This window comes from Acomys minous, assembly GCF_964271855.1.
Source record: "Acomys minous genome assembly, chromosome: 1".
Classification (NCBI taxonomy): Eukaryota; Metazoa; Chordata; class Mammalia; order Rodentia; family Muridae; genus Acomys; species Acomys minous.
The window spans coordinates 20,027,501-20,047,002 of record NC_140483.1 but is presented as its reverse complement, the minus strand read 5'-3'; the positions used below and the strand labels follow the sequence as shown (position 1 = coordinate 20,047,002).

The window sequence follows — 19,502 nt, the reverse complement described above, 5'->3', positions numbered from 1 at the left end:
GAAAATTGAGGCTCAGGAATTTTGACATGAATCTACTCTATTAATCATTATAATATGCTGCACCCAAAAACCAAAATTAGGATACACACAAGTTATTGTGTGTTTTGATTATTAGAAATATCAAATCACAGATTCCATCTAAGGAAACTAACATTTGCATTTACACATAAGTATTCGGTATATGTAAGTGTATTCATGTTTGCATGTGTGTGCACAAACTAGGTATAAGAAGTGGGCACGTGCAGGTGGAAGTTAAAGGTCAATGTTACATATCTTCTTCCAACAGTCTCCACCTTATCTCTTGCGACAGGGGCTCTCACTGGATCTGAAGATCTCCCATTTGCCTGGCTGGCTGGCTGGCTAGGAAGCTTCTGGGATCATCTCCAACGTATAGCCCTGGGATTGTAAGTGTGGGTCTCAACAGGGAGCATTTTCACACGGATGCTGTTTACCTGAATTCAGGTCTTCATTCTTATGTGGCAAAGATTTTTACACACTGAGCCATCTATCCTTTCAGCCCCAGTATTTGCATTCGTACTGCCCTGACTTCCTTTCATGTTAGCCGAGTGTGGCCTCTCTCTTATTCACAACTCACTCAGATGGGACTATGGAGAAGGGAAACCTGTCAACAGTGACTGTGTTTGTCTTCACTGGGTTCCCTCAGCTCAACAATGGCGGCCTCCTGTACTTTTTCCCTTTGCTTCTCATCTACATCTTTATTGTGACAGGAAACCTGATGATCTTCTTTGCTGTCAGGTTGGACCGCCGTCTTCACAATCCCATGTATAACTTCATAAGTATCTTCTCATTTCTTGAGATGTGGTATACGACAGCGACCATTCCCAAGATGCTCTCCAATCTGATCACTAAGCAAAAGACGATTTCGTTCATTGGCTGCCTCCTGCAGATGTATTTCTTCCATTCTCTTGGAAACACTGAAGGGACCCTTCTCACTGTCATGGCTATTGACAGGTATGTTGCCATATGCAACCCACTTCGCTACCCTAACATCATGACACCCCGGCTTTGTGCTCAGCTCACTGCTGGTTCTTGTCTATTTGGCTTCCTCATCCTTCTTCCTGAGATCGTGTGGATTTCTACTCTACCTTTTTGTGGCCCCAATCAAATCACTCAGATATTCTGTGATTTCACCCCTTTGTTGAAGTTAGCCTGTACGGACGCCTCAGTAATCCTTGTTCAAGATGTGATTCATGCTCTTGCTATTCTGATAACGAGTCTGATTATTTCTCTTTCTTATATAAGAATCATTGTTGTTATCCTAAGCATCTCCTCAACAGAGGGTCGTAAAAAAGCTTTTTCCACCTGTGCTGCCCATATTGCTGTCTTCCTGTTGTTTTTTGGCAGTGTGGCCCTTATGTATCTTCGATTCTCTGCCACTTACACACCATTCTGGGACAACGCCATTGCTCTTACATTTTCTGTATTCGCTCCCCTTTTTAATCCTATTATATACAGCCTGAGAAATAAGGACATGAAAGATGCAATTAACAAGCTCGTTTGCCCTCAAAAGGTGTCCAATGAATCAGGGAGGTAATTTAAATGGATGCCTGTATAATCTGAAGAAGATTCTTTTACAAAAAAAAAAAAAAACCTGATCCCAAAGAATGACTGCAATTTAAAAGATTGTGCAATCGATCAATCACTTTCTCCAATAAGGTGATGAGTGGACACATATATTTAATCTTCTGAGAATTCATAAAGATTATGAAGTTAACAATTTTGTTTTAATATCTCCAACCATTGAAAAGCATATATATCTTCAGAATGGTTAAGTGTATAGCTATGAAGAACACTCAGAGTTGTCACCTTTTTGACAAAGCTTCTTGGCCACTGTTGTCTTCACAATAACCTTAGCATTCTTGCAGATTTATGTCACAGTGAGTCTCTCTATTGGTGAGTGATTAGTCCATAGTCTTTTAACAAGAATTGAAGAAAGATATTTTTCTTGCATCCAAACTATAGGCAGTTTCCTTTCATCTTTGTTTCCTTTCCAGTTAGTGCTATGGTTATTTAAGACACGTATATCTATGATGTGGAGATAAGATTTCATCAGCAGGACATCATAGGCTATATTTGGTATTGTGTAAATCATTATAAAAAGAAATTTAAGTTTTATAGAGAATCAATATGACTAAACTGAGATGGAACAAATACGTGTATTTTGTTAATCACTTTAACATATTTTGCATTTTTGGCAAATCACATAATTTTGTAGTTTCTTTAATATTACATATGTGACTCTGTAGCTCATATTTGTAAAACCTGGAGTTTTATACTGAGCTTTGTGTATCTACATGTTTATTATATTTTATTTATATAATATGTTATATTATTTATAGATAAATTATGAGATGGTATACTGATGTTCAACAAATTGTTCTCTAACTTGAAATTATATATATATATATATATGTATTCTCCATATCAATGTCCTTATAAATCCAGTAAAATAACATTGCACAAAATTTCTTTTCTAAAATCTTACTTCAAGATAAATATCAAGAAGTGGACATATTACAGAAAAACTTGTTAATATAGTTGCCATTATTGACAAAACATTGGCTACAAAGACAGTTGTACAACTCACACATGAGTGTAAGACTGTAAATATAATTTATGGCATAATATACAATCTATAGTTTAAATCTGATCTCTGTATTTCGTGAAGCCAAGTGATTTGACCATTGGCAAGTTGAAATACTATAACTAAAAATGGATTCTGATATGTTGAATTACAGGCCTGTGTTGTACACATTCCTATAAGAATGATAAATTCATGACCTTGCAATGAATGGGCTCTCAGTGGGTTGTGGACACCTTCTTGTCTAATCATTCTAGATGACTGTGCCCCTCCTTTGGCTATTGAGGAGTTAATGGAAAGTCCTAGAATTCTACATATTGTTTCATAGTTGCACTTTCCCAAAGTAGCTGCTTTATCTTAGCCTTAAATCCAGCATGTGTTATTCTTCTTCTTTCTTTAATTTCCCCTCCTCTTCCTCTTCTTCCTCCAACTGTTTCTATTGTTGTGCCCTCTAAATGATGTCACATATAAGGAAACATCTCACCAATGGACAAAAGTGGCTTCAGATCTAAGAATAAACAGCTGGATCTTCTTTCAAGCCTTTAATTCAAATGGAGATGACCTATGGGATATTGAGAAGAAGTTGACCCAGATTTTTCAAAAGTAGATTCTTTACTGGAAAGCTTAAGGGGGAGAAGGAAATTGGGAAATGATGAGGCAAACAATGAAGAGACGAGGAATGGAAAATCACATGTGGTGCAGAGCAGCAGCTGTGTGGGGGAAAACGAGAGCACTGTGAAGATGGAACCCAGGGAAGAGCAGAGGTGGAATCTTCTAGAGGGTGCTAATGAAGACTGGGGGGATGACCACTGGAGTTTATCAAGGAGGATGAAAGTGTGTCTGAGGAAGGAGAGCATGACAAAGACAGTACCAATGATGAGGAGACACTTAAGTACACTGTGGGCTTTAGAAGTCTCATCATGGCTTTACCTAGACACTTGTCCTACATAAGACCTATGCTAGATCATCCCTGTTAGCTTCTGCACATTGGCACCATTTTTCCACTTGACTCTCCTATGTTTAATAATTCATGTGGCCTCAGACCTGGATGCACTTTTATTTCCTTTATGTTAATTTTTATTCTGTAATTTATGTATTAATACTTACAATTTTATTTAAAATGAATGTTTCTTCTGTTTATTCCTTGTTTAACTTTTAACCTGCAATCTTTGAGTTTAGTATTGACAACTCATTGGTTTTTATTTTGATGAATCTTTATGACCATACTTCTTTTAATCAGCTGTTTCCAAAGTAACTTATTCTTGTGCAGGAAATACAGTTCTTTCCATTTATACATAATTTTAGTAGCTACTTCCCTACATGAAAAAGAAATATCACTTAGTTGAATAAGCTGAGAGCAACTCTTAGTTAGAGCAATGTATGCTATCCCCATGAGTACCCTGTGGGATTGCTCAACACAGATGGAAGAACGCAATTTTGTGAATGGGACTTGGTCTGTGAAATGCACCCTTTAGACAAATGGTGGAATAGTCTTTATATTTGTTTACTCTAGAGGATATTGTGTATTTGTGAGGGGCCTAATTATTTGAACTTTTTTCTCAAAATAAAATTCCCTTATTAAAGCAGTAATTTGGAGAGGTAAAAAGTGTCTATATATTTTATTAATCTTTTTTAGGTCTATTTTTTATTTTACAACTCAACTGTTATCCCATCACGTGTATCCTCCCATTCCTCCCTCCCTCCCGCTTTCACCCTATTCCCCTATTTTATTAATCTTAAAATGCTTGAAAATCTAAAAGAATTGTGTATGGTATATCATAATTTATTAATGTTAAACATCATAATTTATGGATTTTTCTGTAAATTTGAAATGCAACTAATGCATTTTCTAGATATGTCATTATATATGAATGGGAGGCCACCAATATTTACGTACATAATTAATCATCATATAATACAATGTTATGTGTTTTAAACAGCATGTGTTTTGAAGTAAATAAAATGTTTTATAGAGTCTCAGAATACATATGCAATACCAAAACTATTCGTATCTGACATTTAAATGCAACTTTAAGAATGGCAAAGTAGAAGGATCCAGAGGGTCCTAGAAACCTACAAGTAGAACATTATGATAGGCAGATTTGGGCCCAGGGGTCCCGCTCAAACTAAGGCACCAGCCAAGGACAATACAGGCGGTAAACCTTAAACCCCTACCCAGATCTAGCCAATGGACAGAACACTCTCCACAGTAGAGTGGAGAGTGGGATATGACTTTCTCACGTACTCTGGTGCCTCACCTTTGACCATGTCCCCTGGAGGGGGAGACCTGGTGGCACTCAGAGGAAGGGCAGCAGGTTACCAAGAAGAGACTTGATACCCTATGAACATATACAGGGGGAGGTAATCCCCCTCAGTCACAGTCATAGGGGAGGGGAATAAGGGGAAAATGGGAGGGAGGGAAGAATGGGAGGATACAAGGGATGGGATAACCATTGAGATGTAACAAGAATAAATTAATAAAGGAGAAAAAAAAGAATAACATTTTAAGATAGGAAGGATTATAGCAGATACTGGCCACTCATGGGATTTGATGTTTTCAGCTGCACTATGCTTCATCCATTTTAAAGGAACTTATCACTATCCTGAACTATCCTGGAGCTTTGAGGGAACTTTCTTTGTTTTCTAATCACATTTTCTTGGAATGTGCAAACACTAAAAAATGATTTAGAGATACATTTTGTTAAAAGAAGTCTAAGGGAATCATTTGACAGTCAGGAATCAAATAAGCGAGAAAACTGCTAATATAAACATCTTACATTATGGACTTACAATTAATAAACATTTCTAACATAATAGTAGCATAAGTTAGTAGTGTGAATACATACATTTTAGGAAGACAATCTTTCTACCTCTTACCTTTCATATGACATAGTATATAACTCAAAGGAAATGTAATTTATTTTCCTAAAACTTATACATATGTTTCAATTTTCATTTTCCATACAGGAACAAGAGCTTTCTGAAGAAGGGCTTACACTACATCACAGGCCAGGAGATACTTAAGGGGAGAACAAACTCAATTGATTGTTTGAACATTGAGACTATGATTGAAATAGTCTTATGAAGTCATCATCTGACAGAAGCGTTAGTCTTTGGGAATCTTCCTTACCTGTCATTTGTCTCCATTATAAAGTCCTGACCTCAATGCACAAAGGATGTAAAGCAAGCAAGCAAACAAACCACGATTCCCTACTTTCAATAAGAAATTAGTAAGCGAAATATTCAAATGCTTAACTGAGTTCCTGAAAACTAAGCTGAATGGCCTAGAAACAGGAAGTCAGCCCAGTCCCCCTTTTCATTGCTTCACAGTGCTCACGTCCTTTACGATACAAACATCCCTCAAATCTGCCTTAGATATTCATTTTGATTCATTAAAACATCAACAGCATTAGGAGAGTCACAGAAAGGGGGAAAAATTAAATTAAAAAAATTAGCAAGCCGACTCTCATGTCTGGAACTCCCAAGCTCATTTGAAATGAGCTGGAGATCTTTGGGCCCTGATTCTCCTAATTACTAGCTTGAGCTGTTTTTCCCAATTGATGCTATTATAAGGATGATTGTTTTCTACTAATCTGGAATCATTTGTGTACAATTCCCAAGACAGTCAATCACTTTACTCATCTTTAAAAACCAAGAAAAGGGAAGAAAGGGGAGAAGAGCCACAAGGAGTATCAGAGCTATGTAACACTGACTTATAAGAGACATTGAGTTTAGATAGAGGACTCGGGTAGAAGCATAGCAAAGGAAGATGGTTCTGTGGCAGTTAGATACCTCACAAACATCAATGGAGCAAAGATAGTCTTCATCCTTGTTTATTCTGACTTTGGACTCCAACAGCAACAAGGTCAGTGGGTTAAATATTTGGAGAGGTGATGGGAGACAAATAGGGAAAAGATAACTTACCCACAATAGCAGAGGACAGTGCCAGCAGGTCTGTAGGTACTGTGAATCGCCTTTGGGTTGGCTTTTAAGAGATATGAAGGAGTAGTCTAGGCTAAGCTAGTACAACATATAACTGTTTGAATTAGCAGATTTCTCTACACAAAGGACTGCTTTACATTTAACACAGATAGGCACTGGGTTTTATTTCTGAAATGTTTCCAGAGTATTCCCATAATTTTATGTGTTTTTCAGTTAGGTTTAGAAGTTGATGTCACTGACAATTGTACTGGACTCATCACTACTGTAATTTAGATAAGGAGAGCAGAGGATTTGATGGCTAAAGGTGAATATTGATGCTTTTGGTTCAGTTCCCTCATGCTTTCTGTCGCTCAACAGCATGAATTTAGAGATTACTTAGAGGCTGCTTTTTTGAGCAAGTGTGTGATTCATCTTTTAGAACCATGATCTGAAGGCCATGATTAAAAGATGTGCCGACTACAATTGAGACCATCAGAATTATATTTAAAAATTCAGTTATATTTATTTTAAAAATCAAGACAACTTGAGAAAGATTTTAAATAATGAGCATGCATGTATAAGCAGATAGATAGATAGATAGATAGATAGATAGATAGATAGATAGATAATAGTAGATACAATAGAATAAACCACATTCTCCTACCATATCATATGCTATATCACAAGTAATAGAGTAAGCAGAGATGCAAAAGCTACAAGAAAACATCAACTTGGTTAGAAAATGAAGAAGCAGAGGTTGAAAGAAAATAAGAAACAGGATATTTCTAAACAGAGAGATGCCTCTTACAGATGTTTAAAAACTAGAAAGTATAAGTTACATGAGTAGAATAACAATCCCTTTTCTAAACTGAATGAGTAGCCAGTTACCATAGCAACAGGAGATAAGGCAACTTTTATTTTTACAGAATAACAAGTATGTTCACTACAGATTTAAAGGAAAATGACACAATTACGCAAACAAGAGGAGTTTGGTGGGACTAGGTTACATAATCTATATGGTGAAAATAAAAGAAAAAATTTAAATACAGTCAGAAAAATTAAATGAAACATAACTTTCCATTAGTTTAGAAAGTAATGGAAAGACAGTCCTGAGTATGGCTGTGATATATGGGAACAAAAATCAGCAAAGAAACTGTTAAATGCTGATACTATACTATGGTCATGTGCTAGCTTGCTAGGGAGTGTCTTCAAAAAGAAATTTAACTTACCATTATTTTGAGAACTAGAAGGCTTAATTCAAGGTTTCAACATGGCTGCTTTTTTTCTGAGGTCAGCCAGCTTGATTAATAAATGTCCATCTTTCTCCGAGTCTTCCTTTGCCTTGGCCCTGACAATGTTTAAAGTTTGTCTTAGAGAAACACCAGTCGGTGAGGAATAGGGCCAACTCCAGTGGCCTTATTTTATCTCAAATAATTCTGTACACGGTCTGTGTGGAAACGCAGTCAGGCTTTGAGGTCCTGAGGGTTAGAAACTCAGCGTACGATTTTTCAAGAGGGATGGTCTCATGACGCAACAGGTGGAACTTAAAAGCTGGGAGAAGGTAAAGCTTCTAAGGGGAGAGTCAATGTGGGGGCCAAGATTCAGAACAGGGATTTATAGTGTATCATCAGTTAAAAGGAACAAAGGCCAAGGGAAACCAGGAATCCAGAGTAAAATGAATGTTGAAATAGAATGACTCCACCTTGTGGAAAGGAACAGAGATGAGAGAATAATTAAAACGAGACCAGAATTTTGAGTTATCCATAAACTTGGGTGAAGAGAAATGGAATGTCTCGGAGGGAAACCGAAGTAGGATGGTCTCAACAGGCTGAAGACTGCTGAGAGCTGAGCTCCTGGGCTTTGGAGGCGAGTGGAAGTGACTGGGGAAAGATGAAGGTACATAACTGACTTAAAGAGATTGGGAGAATAGAGAGAAAAATTGTCCATGCCGGTAAGAAAACCTTTATATAAATGGTCTGAATAGAGATGCATTGTCCTCCAAGTGAACATATTTGACAATAAAATAAATAAATAAATAATCAGTAGGAGTAAAACAAATCACTGTGTGAGAGAGAATAAATTAACAAGACATTGCCCTGTACGGTGCTGTGTTATGATTAGAGTCACTGTACATCTCTCCCTTTCCACTGAGCTGTCCCACAAAATTATACGAGCAAACCTACACTTACAGCTTAACATATGCAATTTTCTCAAACTGTGCCATTTTGTTCTGGCCCAAAACACCTTCAAGTCTTTTTTACATAAGAGAAGAAAACGTGAGGGGAGGAAGAAGAGTGGTACATCCTTTAAACAACAAACAGCAATGCAAAAAAAAAAAAAAAAAAAAAACCAAAAAAAAAAAAAAACCAAAAAAAAAAAACCCAAAAAAACAAAAACAACAACAACAAAAAAACCCCACCATTTAAATGTATCCTCGAATCATTTTGAGCATATACGCGTGCAGAGGTGGTGAGCTAATTAGAGGAAAGTGAGGCGGGTGGGTGGAAATTCCCCAGGATGGCTTATTATTACCCCTTAGATAGCTGCTTGTTTTCTATCAAGAGACAGAGTGTAGATCTGAATGGGACGAGAGATGGGCAGGAGCTGGGAAGAGCAGGGGGAGGAAAAAACACACTCACCATACACTGTATGAAAAAAAAAAATCTATTTTCAATTAAAAAACATTTCAGATCATTTGCCCAGAGTTAGATATATTGAGATGAAATAGAGAATTTTGTTGGAGAATCCAATTAGTAAGATTGGAACTCAGGAATGAACACCATTTTATTTCCTATTTCTTCAGGTCCTCCTCCAGATGTCTAAACATGATGGTTTTTAAATACTATTTTTCTGACCAGTGGGATAAATATTGCCTGTAAATCTTTAGGCTTTACCTCAGACCTCTGGAACAAAACTTTCAGAAACGTCACTGGAAATCTGAGCTTTCACAGACCACTTACTGATTCTGGTTCATGCCAGGACTTAAGAATTACTAGGTCTCAGCTTTGCAATGGTGGCTCATGCCTTTAACCCCAGTATTCAGGATGTAGAGACAGATGGATATTTGTGAGTTCAAGGCCAGCCTGGCCTACAGCGTGAGTTCCAGTCCAGCCAAGGCTACACAGAGAAAGCCTGTCTTGAAAAACCAAAACCAAAATAAATAAATGAAAAATAAAAATAAAAAATAAAAGAATTGCTAGGTCTAAATATGGGGTTGTACTTGCTGAGTGTTTTTCCTTTTACAACAAATTTAACTGAAAGCCAGCACTGAATGCATACAATTTTATTATTCATTTCTCTTCATCTAAATCCACAGTACTGGTGTCTTTAGAAAGGCTGGCTTTTGGTAAGTGTGTTTTCCCCTCAGAACTATTGTAGACATTTTCTGAAATGCTGGCATGCACTAGGAGTTGTTGACTCTCTTAGTCTCATTCGGGGATGGAGTTCTCCAACTGGACCACTGCTCAGGTGTTCATTTTTTCTGCTTTCCCTTGCTCCTGGGGAGATTCTGTCATGTGCTTCATCCCACTTCTCTTCATCTATGTTTTCATTGTTGTTGGAAACCTGATTATCATCACAGTGGTCCGGCTGAATGCGCATCTCCACACGCCCATGTACTTCTTTATCAGTGCCCTTTCCTTTTTGGAGGTTTGGTACACCACAGCCACCATCCCAAAGATGCTCTCTAGCCTCCTTAGCGAACAAAGGAGTATTACCTTGAATGGCTGTGTCCTGCAGATGTATTTCTTCCATTCCACGGGCATCAGTGAGGTTTGTCTCCTGACAGCTATGGCCTTTGATCGCTACCTGGCCATCTGCAGCCCTCTTCATTACCCCACCATCATGACCCCGAGGCTGTGTGCCCAGCTGACCCTAGGCTGCTGTGTCTGCGGCTTCCTCACGCCCCTCCCTGAGATTGCCTGGATCTCCACCTTGCCTTTCTGCGGTTCTAATCGCCTCGAGCACATCTTCTGTGACTTCCTCCCCGTGCTGCGCCTGGCCTGCACAGATACCCACACCATCGTCATGATTCAGGTGGTCGATATTGTCCATGCTGTGGAGATAATTACAGCAGTGATGCTCATTTTCATGTCCTATGTTGGTATTGTGGCGGTGATTCTGCGCATCCGTTCGGCCGAAGGCCGCCGCAAAGCGTTTTCCACGTGTGTCTCACACCTTACCGTCTTTTTGCTCTTCTTTGGCAGCGTGGCTCTCATGTACCTTCGCTTCTCTGCGACCTACTCCTTGTTCTGGGACACTGCCATTGCTCTGGCCTTTGCAGTTCTATCGCCCTTCTTCAACCCCATTATCTATAGCCTGAGAAATAAAGAGATAAAAGAGGCCATTAAAAAGCACATAGGTCAGGCTAGCATCCTAATTCACAAGGGCGGGAACCTCACATAACATCTCTCCTTTGGGGGTATACTGTTGGCTCTATTGTTTTCTCACCTCTTAGAAAACTTTTTGTGAGCCTTTTTACTAAAACTTATTTTCTAAATGTCCCTGATACATAAAATCTTCAAATAAGTAAATTAGACTTATTATTTACATTATTGTGTGTTCATGCATGGAAAATAAAAGAGTTCATGTGTGACAAGACCAGAATTAGACATTTCAACTGAAGTAATAATATCCTTCACAATTACTTCTTCACCTTAATTTTTTTTTTTTTTTTTGAGACAAGGTATCTCACTGAGTCAGGAGTTGATTCACCGGCAGGGCTGGCTGGCCAGCAAGCCAAAGGCTCTATCACCTCTCCATCCCAGGTGCTGTGCCCAGCTTTTGCTTAATGACAAGCATCTTACCAGCTGACGCATCTCCCCAGCGCCTAAACTTGATACCTTAAAAAAAAAATCTTTTTCCAGTCCATCATATTTTGGCACACAACTTCATTAATTGAATATTATGTCACTCAAGTTATATGCAGTAATTTCCTTTTGCTGAGGCTAGCTTGATAAACACTTTAATTTTAACATAGCCTAAACAGTTATTTGAAGATTTGGAATGAAACTCAATCGATGGAGTGCTGGTGGAGCATGCACGAGTCCCTGGGGTCAATCCTCACTCAGTACGAATAATAAACAGCAGAGAAGAAAAAGAACAAGGTTAGTGTGGCAGTGTACATGTTCAGTCCCAGAACTTGAGGAGCAGAGCCAAGAACATCAATGTGAGGTTGAGGCTAGCCTGCTCTACTTAGAGAGGTCCAAAACAGCCAGGACTACATAGATAATGCTTATTGAAATTACATTAAATTAGAGTTGTCATAAGACCATACTCCCTCTATCTTGTCATTGTGTATAAAATTGGAAAATAACCCTATCCTGCAAATTGAGCATTTGAGTTTTGTTTAATGTTCACTAAAGCTAAGTCATACAACAAATAATCCTTTTTGATTATAAATTAAAATACAACATTTTTTCAGTGTACTCTTGTGTGTCATGCATATCAAGCAATGGATATTAGTTCTATAAATGCCTATTGAACTAATAAACCAGCATCAATACAATAAGTATTGGTTCTTGTAGCTAACAGACCAACATAATGAACAGAAATTATATTCAAGCTGCTCCTTCCCTTGGCTCTAAAGATTCCATATTCTTCACAGCACAGTGTCATGAGTTTCCTTAATTGACATATCTTGTCATACATGTTTCATAAGGAGTAATTTCCTCCAGGACATACACTTCAGTTTGGATGGAATAAAGCTCATTACTCTGAGTATGTTGACAAAATATTTCCCCTTCCACTTTCAGGAACACAAACCTTGTAGTCGTCAGCCTATTTTCCTCCCTTTCGTACTAATATAACCTCTAACTTTTATTCCTAAATTCTATGGAAAGACAGAAGTAAAAAGGAAAGTCTTACATTTCAACAGCCAAAGCCTTTGAATGCTGAGCCTGACTGAAGAAAAGAAGGAAAACTGGAAAAGCCATATGCGGTGGGAACGAGAAGTAAAAGTAAGAAGACAGGGTACTTTATTTTGGGAAGGGGAAAAAAATGATGAAAGGATTTAGGCAACAGTGTCAGGCCATGTGATTATTTCTCTTTCTGAGAATGTATGACCTCGCTTAATATTATATATTCCACATCCACTCATTTTCTCGAAATTGTAATTGCACAAAATTTGCAGGAAGATGGTGTATTTTTAATGTTCTCTAAGTACTTAACAAACACAATTCCCTTTCTTTTTTTTTTTTTTTGCAGTATCATTATAAAAGCAATACTATGACTAACTACTGTATGAAAAGATTATTCTATTTCCTTTTCTGACCACTACCTGTTTAAATTGTGTATTCTGTAACTATTTTCTAGACACAACCAATGCCTTTAGGAATTAATTTAGCTGATTCCTTTCTCTACACTTTCCTACACTGAAGCCAAGGCCCCTACTCCCTGCAGAACGGCTCATTTCTTAAAGTTTAGCTCTTACCAGTTTGCCACCCTATATAAGAACTTCCAAAGTCAAACATGATCGCTACATATTATTTTAGCACTTTCACTAACAAATGTGTGTGTGCATGTATGTGTGTGTGCATGCAAGTGTGTATACACTGCAAATAAATCCTTCAGAGTACATAAAATTTAAGATACATGCTCTCTGACTTGGAGATAATGGGAATCACTAACGCATTATCTGTTGACTTTAAGCACATTTGTTTAACAAATATTTCTCTGAATTTGTTAACGCAATGCTGTTGTAAAAGTAAAATAACAATATAAATCCATACTTGTGTTTGCATTTTTGAGGCTAACAATACAATTTTCTGCTTATTGCACAATCATTATCAAGACACTACTAATTGTCTCCTATATATTTTGTTTTTAAGGGTAATTTGCAATATTCACTTTTATCACTCTAGTTATAAAAGAGAGTAAATTGGCTTAAATGACTTGTCTAAGTATATTTATTTTACAAAAAGCTAAGCTATAATCAAACTCAAATTTAACCTTCTCCAAAAGCTTTGCTTTAACCACCATGAAGTATTTTCTAATACCGTTGCTTTGAGCAAGTAGGGAGGCACTATATGGCCTACGATCTCAGTCAGTTGCCTAAGATGCTATTTGCTCTCTCATGATGGGAATCACATATAGTCGAGGCATGGTCTCCAGAGGCGTAGCCAGGGACGCACAGCCCAGACGTCCATGGTCTCCAGAGGTGTAGCCAGGGACGCACGGCCCAGACGCCCAGAGACTTATGGTCCAGGGTCCTAAGAACTAGAAGCTTGTAGTTCCAGCTTCAGAGTTGAGAAATTTATAACTCTTTCTATTCAAGTCAGAGGCTAACTGCACTGGTTCTTGACTTCCAGTGCCATGCACTCACTGAACAGTGACACACAGGTCATTAGTGGTTGGTGATGGCCAGTGAAATGCACTTCAAATTCTACATGTCAAAACCCTCTGCTCCTGGGTTCCCATTATGATTTTCAGGTATTGAGTATCAAGATGCTCTGCTCGTGAGGGTTGGTATATCTCTGGGCATTCTGAACTCTTCCGGGGACCAGCACCTGCAGTCTCTCATCTTCAGCACTTTACTTCACACTCTTTGCTTCTGCCTGGTCTTGTCTTCTTCCGCTCCCTGATGTTTCTATTCCCACTTGCTGGAACTCTTCCAATGCCTTTTAACTGCCACTATTGCTTATTCTCAGGGGCTGTTATCGCTGATACCACTGCCTCCTCTTCATGTTACCAGTTTAGCATACTCTACCAATTACACAGATCACACCAAGGCAGGGAAAATGTCTTCTATTCAGTGGAATCTCACAACACCAACATGAGGCGGTGAACTGGAAGGCTTGGTTATATAGAAAATTGTATTTGTGTCAATCAACAAGGCTTCTGGTCCCACAGTCACAGCCCCTGCAGAGGAACCAATCACACCCTTTAAATAAACCCGACATACTTCACTGACTTCTTACTGAGTTACTAAGGAGGTATTTTCCTTGAGTGATAATAGCTTTAGAGTCACCTGGGCTTTCAGAGGCTTATCTTTATTTCAGTAATTCTTCCTAAGACCTATGTATTAATGTATTAAGTACAGTTTATAGAGGGAGATCATGGCTGGCATAGGCTCTTCTAAAATGGATATTCTGGATGCAGTATTCATTGTACCTGGAATAAAGCTCAAGCTAGCTGTCCATGAAATATTCAAAACATTTATCCCTTACTCTTCCCTTATTTGAGGGAAAACATGGTGGGGCAATAAATTCCAATCATTAATGTTATCAATGTTATGGAACAGTATTTAACTGCTTACAAAATACACCTAAGAATAGTTTTGCCCTCTAAATTCCCCTATGGATATATTAGTGAAACCGAGGCCTGGATGTCTGGATCTCACAACAATATTGTATATTTTATATTTCTATTGCTGTGATGACACACCATGACCAAAGCAACTCAGAGGAAAAAGAACTTACGGTTTGCAGTTCTGGAGGGTTAGAGTCCACGATGGAGGCGCAAAGGCAGTAGGTGGCAAATGTTGTGGCTGGAGCAGTAGCTGAGAATCCATATCTGAGACCACAAGCATGAAGCAAAGAAGGTGAAATGAAATAGAAACAGTATGGTTTTTAAGTTCTCAAGGCCTGATTTTTATTTATGTGTACCTATGTAATTTGGGAAACTTCTACAGTAGTAAGTTTCCATATAACTCTTCAAACGGTTTCAGTGTGTGTTTTCCCCCCCTAATGCCTCCTCTGCCCTGTTCTTCCCCACCATGATTAACCCTTCCTACTTTAAAAAAAAATCCCCTTTACCTCTTTATACAACAGCATTCTTTCTCCCCTCCTTCCTATGGGCCTTTACTAGTATTCCAGCTTCAATTGGTATTCCATACGGAACCCAGACGTCTTAAGATTCAAAACTAATACTTACAAGTAGGAGAAAGCATGAGCATTATATTTATTGTTCTGAGTATGAGTTAGCTCACAGGAAATAACTGTTTCTTCCTCCAACCATTTACTCATAGCTTTCATAATTTCCTTTTCTTAACAGCTATATTAAGTTGATATTTAAATGTTAAGATATGTGTTTAAATATTATAAGATATTAATTAATATGCCTTAATTAAATATTAAGTTAATATTTAAATATGGAGAGGTGTCACATTGTCATTATCTATTTACCAGTTGATAAAAATTTTAGCTCTTTCCATTTCCTGGCTATTGGGAACAGAGGAGCAATGAACATGGGTGGGCAAGTATCTCTAGAGTATGACAGAGTCCATTTGGGCATATGGTCAACCTTGGTCAGATAAGACTCTGGTCACACTGGCAGCAGACAGTAGAGAGAGATACCTAAATGGTCAAAATGCTAAGAATGTATTTATTTTTGTTTTGTTTTGTTTTTGTTTTCGAGACAGGGTTTCCCTGTGTAGCCTTGGCTGTCCTAGACTCACTTTGTAGATCAGGATGGCCTCAAACTCTGTGTTCCACCAGCCTCTGCCTCCGGAGCGCTGGGATTAAAGGTGTGTGCCACTGCTCGGCACTAAGATTTTTTTTAAAGGACCTAAATAGATCATTTATATTAGCTCCCATCCCACCAGGTACAAGTATGAGGAAAGAATGTAGGAGACAAATAATGAGAGACACTGTGAAAATTTGCTTTTGGCAGTGAAATGGCCATCACACTCATGGATTTGCAGCAACTGTTCATACTTGTATAAGACCTTCACACGACCAAGACAGCCATGGTGGCTGCACAGATTGGACAGATATCTCCAAACCCAACCCCAGACTGAGGAGGCATTTATTGCTGAAAGCTTCTGAGGAAGGGGAGATCATTCTTCTTTGAGGATGAGGATAGGTTAAAGAACACACATTTGTTTTCTCATAGTTCTAGAGTTTAGAGAGTCAAAGATCAAGGTTAGGAGGAATTTACTTATTGGTGACGGCTCTCTTTCCAGATTACAAATGTCTACCTTTTATGTTTCCTCACATAGGAGGGAAGGAGAAAGAAGGGAGGCAGGGGAACATCACTGTGTCTTTCTAAGAAAACCTGCTTTTGGTCAAATTGTAAAATGTTTTTAATTGTATGTGTGTGCTTGAGTGTGAGTGTGCATGTGTATGTGTGTGTGTGTGTGTGTATGTGTGTGTCTATGTATGTACGTCACTTGAGTGCAAGTTCCCAAGAATGTCAGAATTGGGTACCACATTCCACAGCACTGTAGTTACAAGCAGTTCTACCTGCCTGATGTAGGGCTGTGACCCAGACCTGCAATTGGTGTTCTTCCCTGCTAAAACCATCTCCCGAGTCCTAGACTTTTTCATGACATATTCACAGGCTGTAATAGGTTGTATATTATATTAGTTATTAGTTATTAGTGTATGTTTATCTCACAGATAAAGAAGGGCACACAAATTTGGTTCATAGCATGAGGAGTTAATTCATAGCTTTGTCTTATTTTACTAATTTTCTGAGCAAGGGCACTGTTATAGCAGCAAGAAGGTGAGGATGTGAATTATTCCTCAACAGAAAAGAAATGTCAGGAAAAAGGGTTCTGCTAATTATAGAAGTGTGCTTTTTGTTGAAAGGTTAATTAATTGTTCAAGGTGAACAGTGTGGAATGTATGGGAAGGAAACTCCAGCAATTAATGGATTTTGGAGGATTATGTTTTCTTTAATGATCATTCTTATTTTGGCATAACACAGTACATGGAACATAGTGAGTACTCAACAAACTTTTGAACAAGAAAAAGTAATTTAAGAAATTAGTCAATTGAACAGTTAACTAAACCTAGCTGTCCAAGTGGGTCTGTCCAGACTGGGATCCTGTAGACCCACTCATTCAGTGTTCTACTTCATTCTTTCCGGGCCAGTGTGCAGTAGTGCCAGGGCGCCCATGGGAAGAGGTGGACCATGGAACCACATCTGACTGCATGTAACTTTCCCTAAGACTCAGCAGTCTTGTCCCAGCTCTACACTCTGCTGACTGCTCGTTACGACTGCCCATCACTCTATGAGTGCACTATCATTTTATGTCTCAGATCAAATGCAGACTATCTTCTGTGGCATTGATCTCAATAAGAATCTGATGTGTGTGGGCAGTATTGTGATGACATTGATTAAAGTTTGGACATTGTACATACTGGGGAGATCATCACGACTGCAAAGCTTGTGACTTTGGTGTGTGTGTGTGTGTGTGTGTGTGTGTGTGTGTGTGTGTGTGTGTGTGTGTGTTCTCTAGAGGAATAAAACTGTATAAGATTGGCTTCCATGCTATGGGCAGGGTAAACTAAAACTAGCTGCCTGTACACTGAAGAGGCTAAAACCCTGGTAGCTCCTTAGTCTACAAGGTTGAATGCCTCATCAGTCTCTGACACTGAAGACATGAACAACCCTTGGAGCACTGCTCCTCTTCAGTCCATACTGAAAAGCAGACAAACTTAGTTTTTATGTCAACAAAGGCTGGCAGGAGCAGCTATAGTCTAGATATACTCACCAGCAAGGATGGAAAACAGGAAGGCAAAAATCAAGCCAGCTTTTCTCTCAGAATTTATTATATCTTGGCAGCCACCAGGAGGCTCTGCTACTCAGCAAGAGCAATATGTACTCTTTACAGCTAAACAACATACTCTGGGGACAGTCTTCCCCTACTCCTTCTTCCAGTTAATCCTCCTAGGAAATACCTTCACAGAGCCACCCAGATTGAATAATGCTGACACTCAAATTTAGCTATCACAGTATGGATCTCTGCATTGATCCTAAGCATCCACTCTGCTGGTAGACATGCAAAAAAAAGCCCCTTTAAACCTTAGCCTCCCACTTTGCTCTTTTCTGAGTATTATTTGAGAATCTGGTCCTGATGTGCCTACACTGCTAAATGTTCTTTTTTTCTGAGACACAACTGTCAGCTTGCTGCTTGCAGTATTTACTGCATTCTTCAACTAAACTATCCATACTCCAAAAAGAAAAGAGAGAAAACTATCCAAAAAAGTCACTTTTAATCCCTGAGGCCATGGGAGCAGGAGAGCCAGCCCTGCCCTGAGGACACATGAGCAGGAGAGCAGGCCCTGCCATGATGACATGGGATTGGGAAAGCAGGCCCTGCCTTGAGGACAAGGGAATGGGCCCTGATCCAGGGCTGTGAGTGAACCTCACCCCAATGTTGACTCCATGTATGACCTGCTGGAACACATAAAGGGGCACATTTGCAGATTCAAAGGTTAAGAATCTCCTTGACACACAGCAACAACGGTATATCCGACAGCACTCCCAGTGAGGATCCGGTAATGACAGTGTAGGCCTCGAACCAGACCCATGACTCATAGCTATGAACATTTGAAAGTAAACATATGTGGACAAAAGGCTATAATACATGATACACCACAGCTTCTGTGACAAGAATTTTTGTTTGTCTGTCTGTTTTATTTTACTGGGGGGAGGAGAGGGACTTTGGTGCATGATGTGTAAATCATAGACATTCAATATAAGTAAAACAAACAAACAAACAAAAACACTTTTTAAAAGCATGCATGCCATGACACAAATGCATGTGGGAAATATCTACAATTATGTTTTCAGTGTTTGCTATAGCTCAGTTGGTTTTGTACACAGACAGTCAGTGGAGCTTAGCAGCTCATACAATGGGTCCTAACAGTAAATGTTTTCAGAGGTTGGCTAGCCACAGATGCAGAAAAGGTGGGATAAACCATAACTCTGTCTAACTGGTTAACTTTGAACCCAAGGGAATTCATGCAAGAAACTATTTCTTCTTTGGCATCTTCTATTCTAACCTACACACTGAAACAGAAGTAAGCTTACCTTTCTGTTTCTGTATTGCACACTGCCTAAACCTCTATTTAGCGTGATATTATTCTCTTATATGATCATTTACCTGGCCTGTATGCCTTCTAATTAACAAGGTGATTTTAAAGTCGATATCTGTTTCAATTTGTCTCCATACCCACAATGTCTGAGAAAATGTATTATCTACCAAAACAGTGAATGATGGTTTATTGGAAGAGCGAGTGAATAATGAGGG

General features: G+C 38.7%; 2 protein-coding genes across 2 annotated transcripts; both read left to right on the top strand.

Moving 5' to 3' along the window:
• Window positions 1-607: 607 nt before the first annotated feature.
• LOC311603691 (olfactory receptor 6K3-like) lies at window positions 608-1,555 on the top strand (the record flags this gene model as incomplete). Its single annotated transcript, XM_084792748.1, has 1 exon — window positions 608-1,555. The coding sequence occupies one exon, from the start codon at window positions 608-610 to the stop codon at window positions 1,553-1,555; it is 948 nt and encodes a 315-aa protein (XP_084648874.1).
• Window positions 1,556-9,961: 8,406 nt separating this feature from the next.
• On the top strand, window positions 9,962-10,927 carry OR6K2 (olfactory receptor family 6 subfamily K member 2; the record flags this gene model as incomplete). Its single annotated transcript, XM_084781391.1, has 1 exon — window positions 9,962-10,927. One exon carries the CDS (start codon window positions 9,962-9,964, stop codon window positions 10,925-10,927), a length of 966 nt encoding a protein of 321 aa, XP_084637517.1.
• Window positions 10,928-19,502: the final 8,575 nt, after the last annotated feature.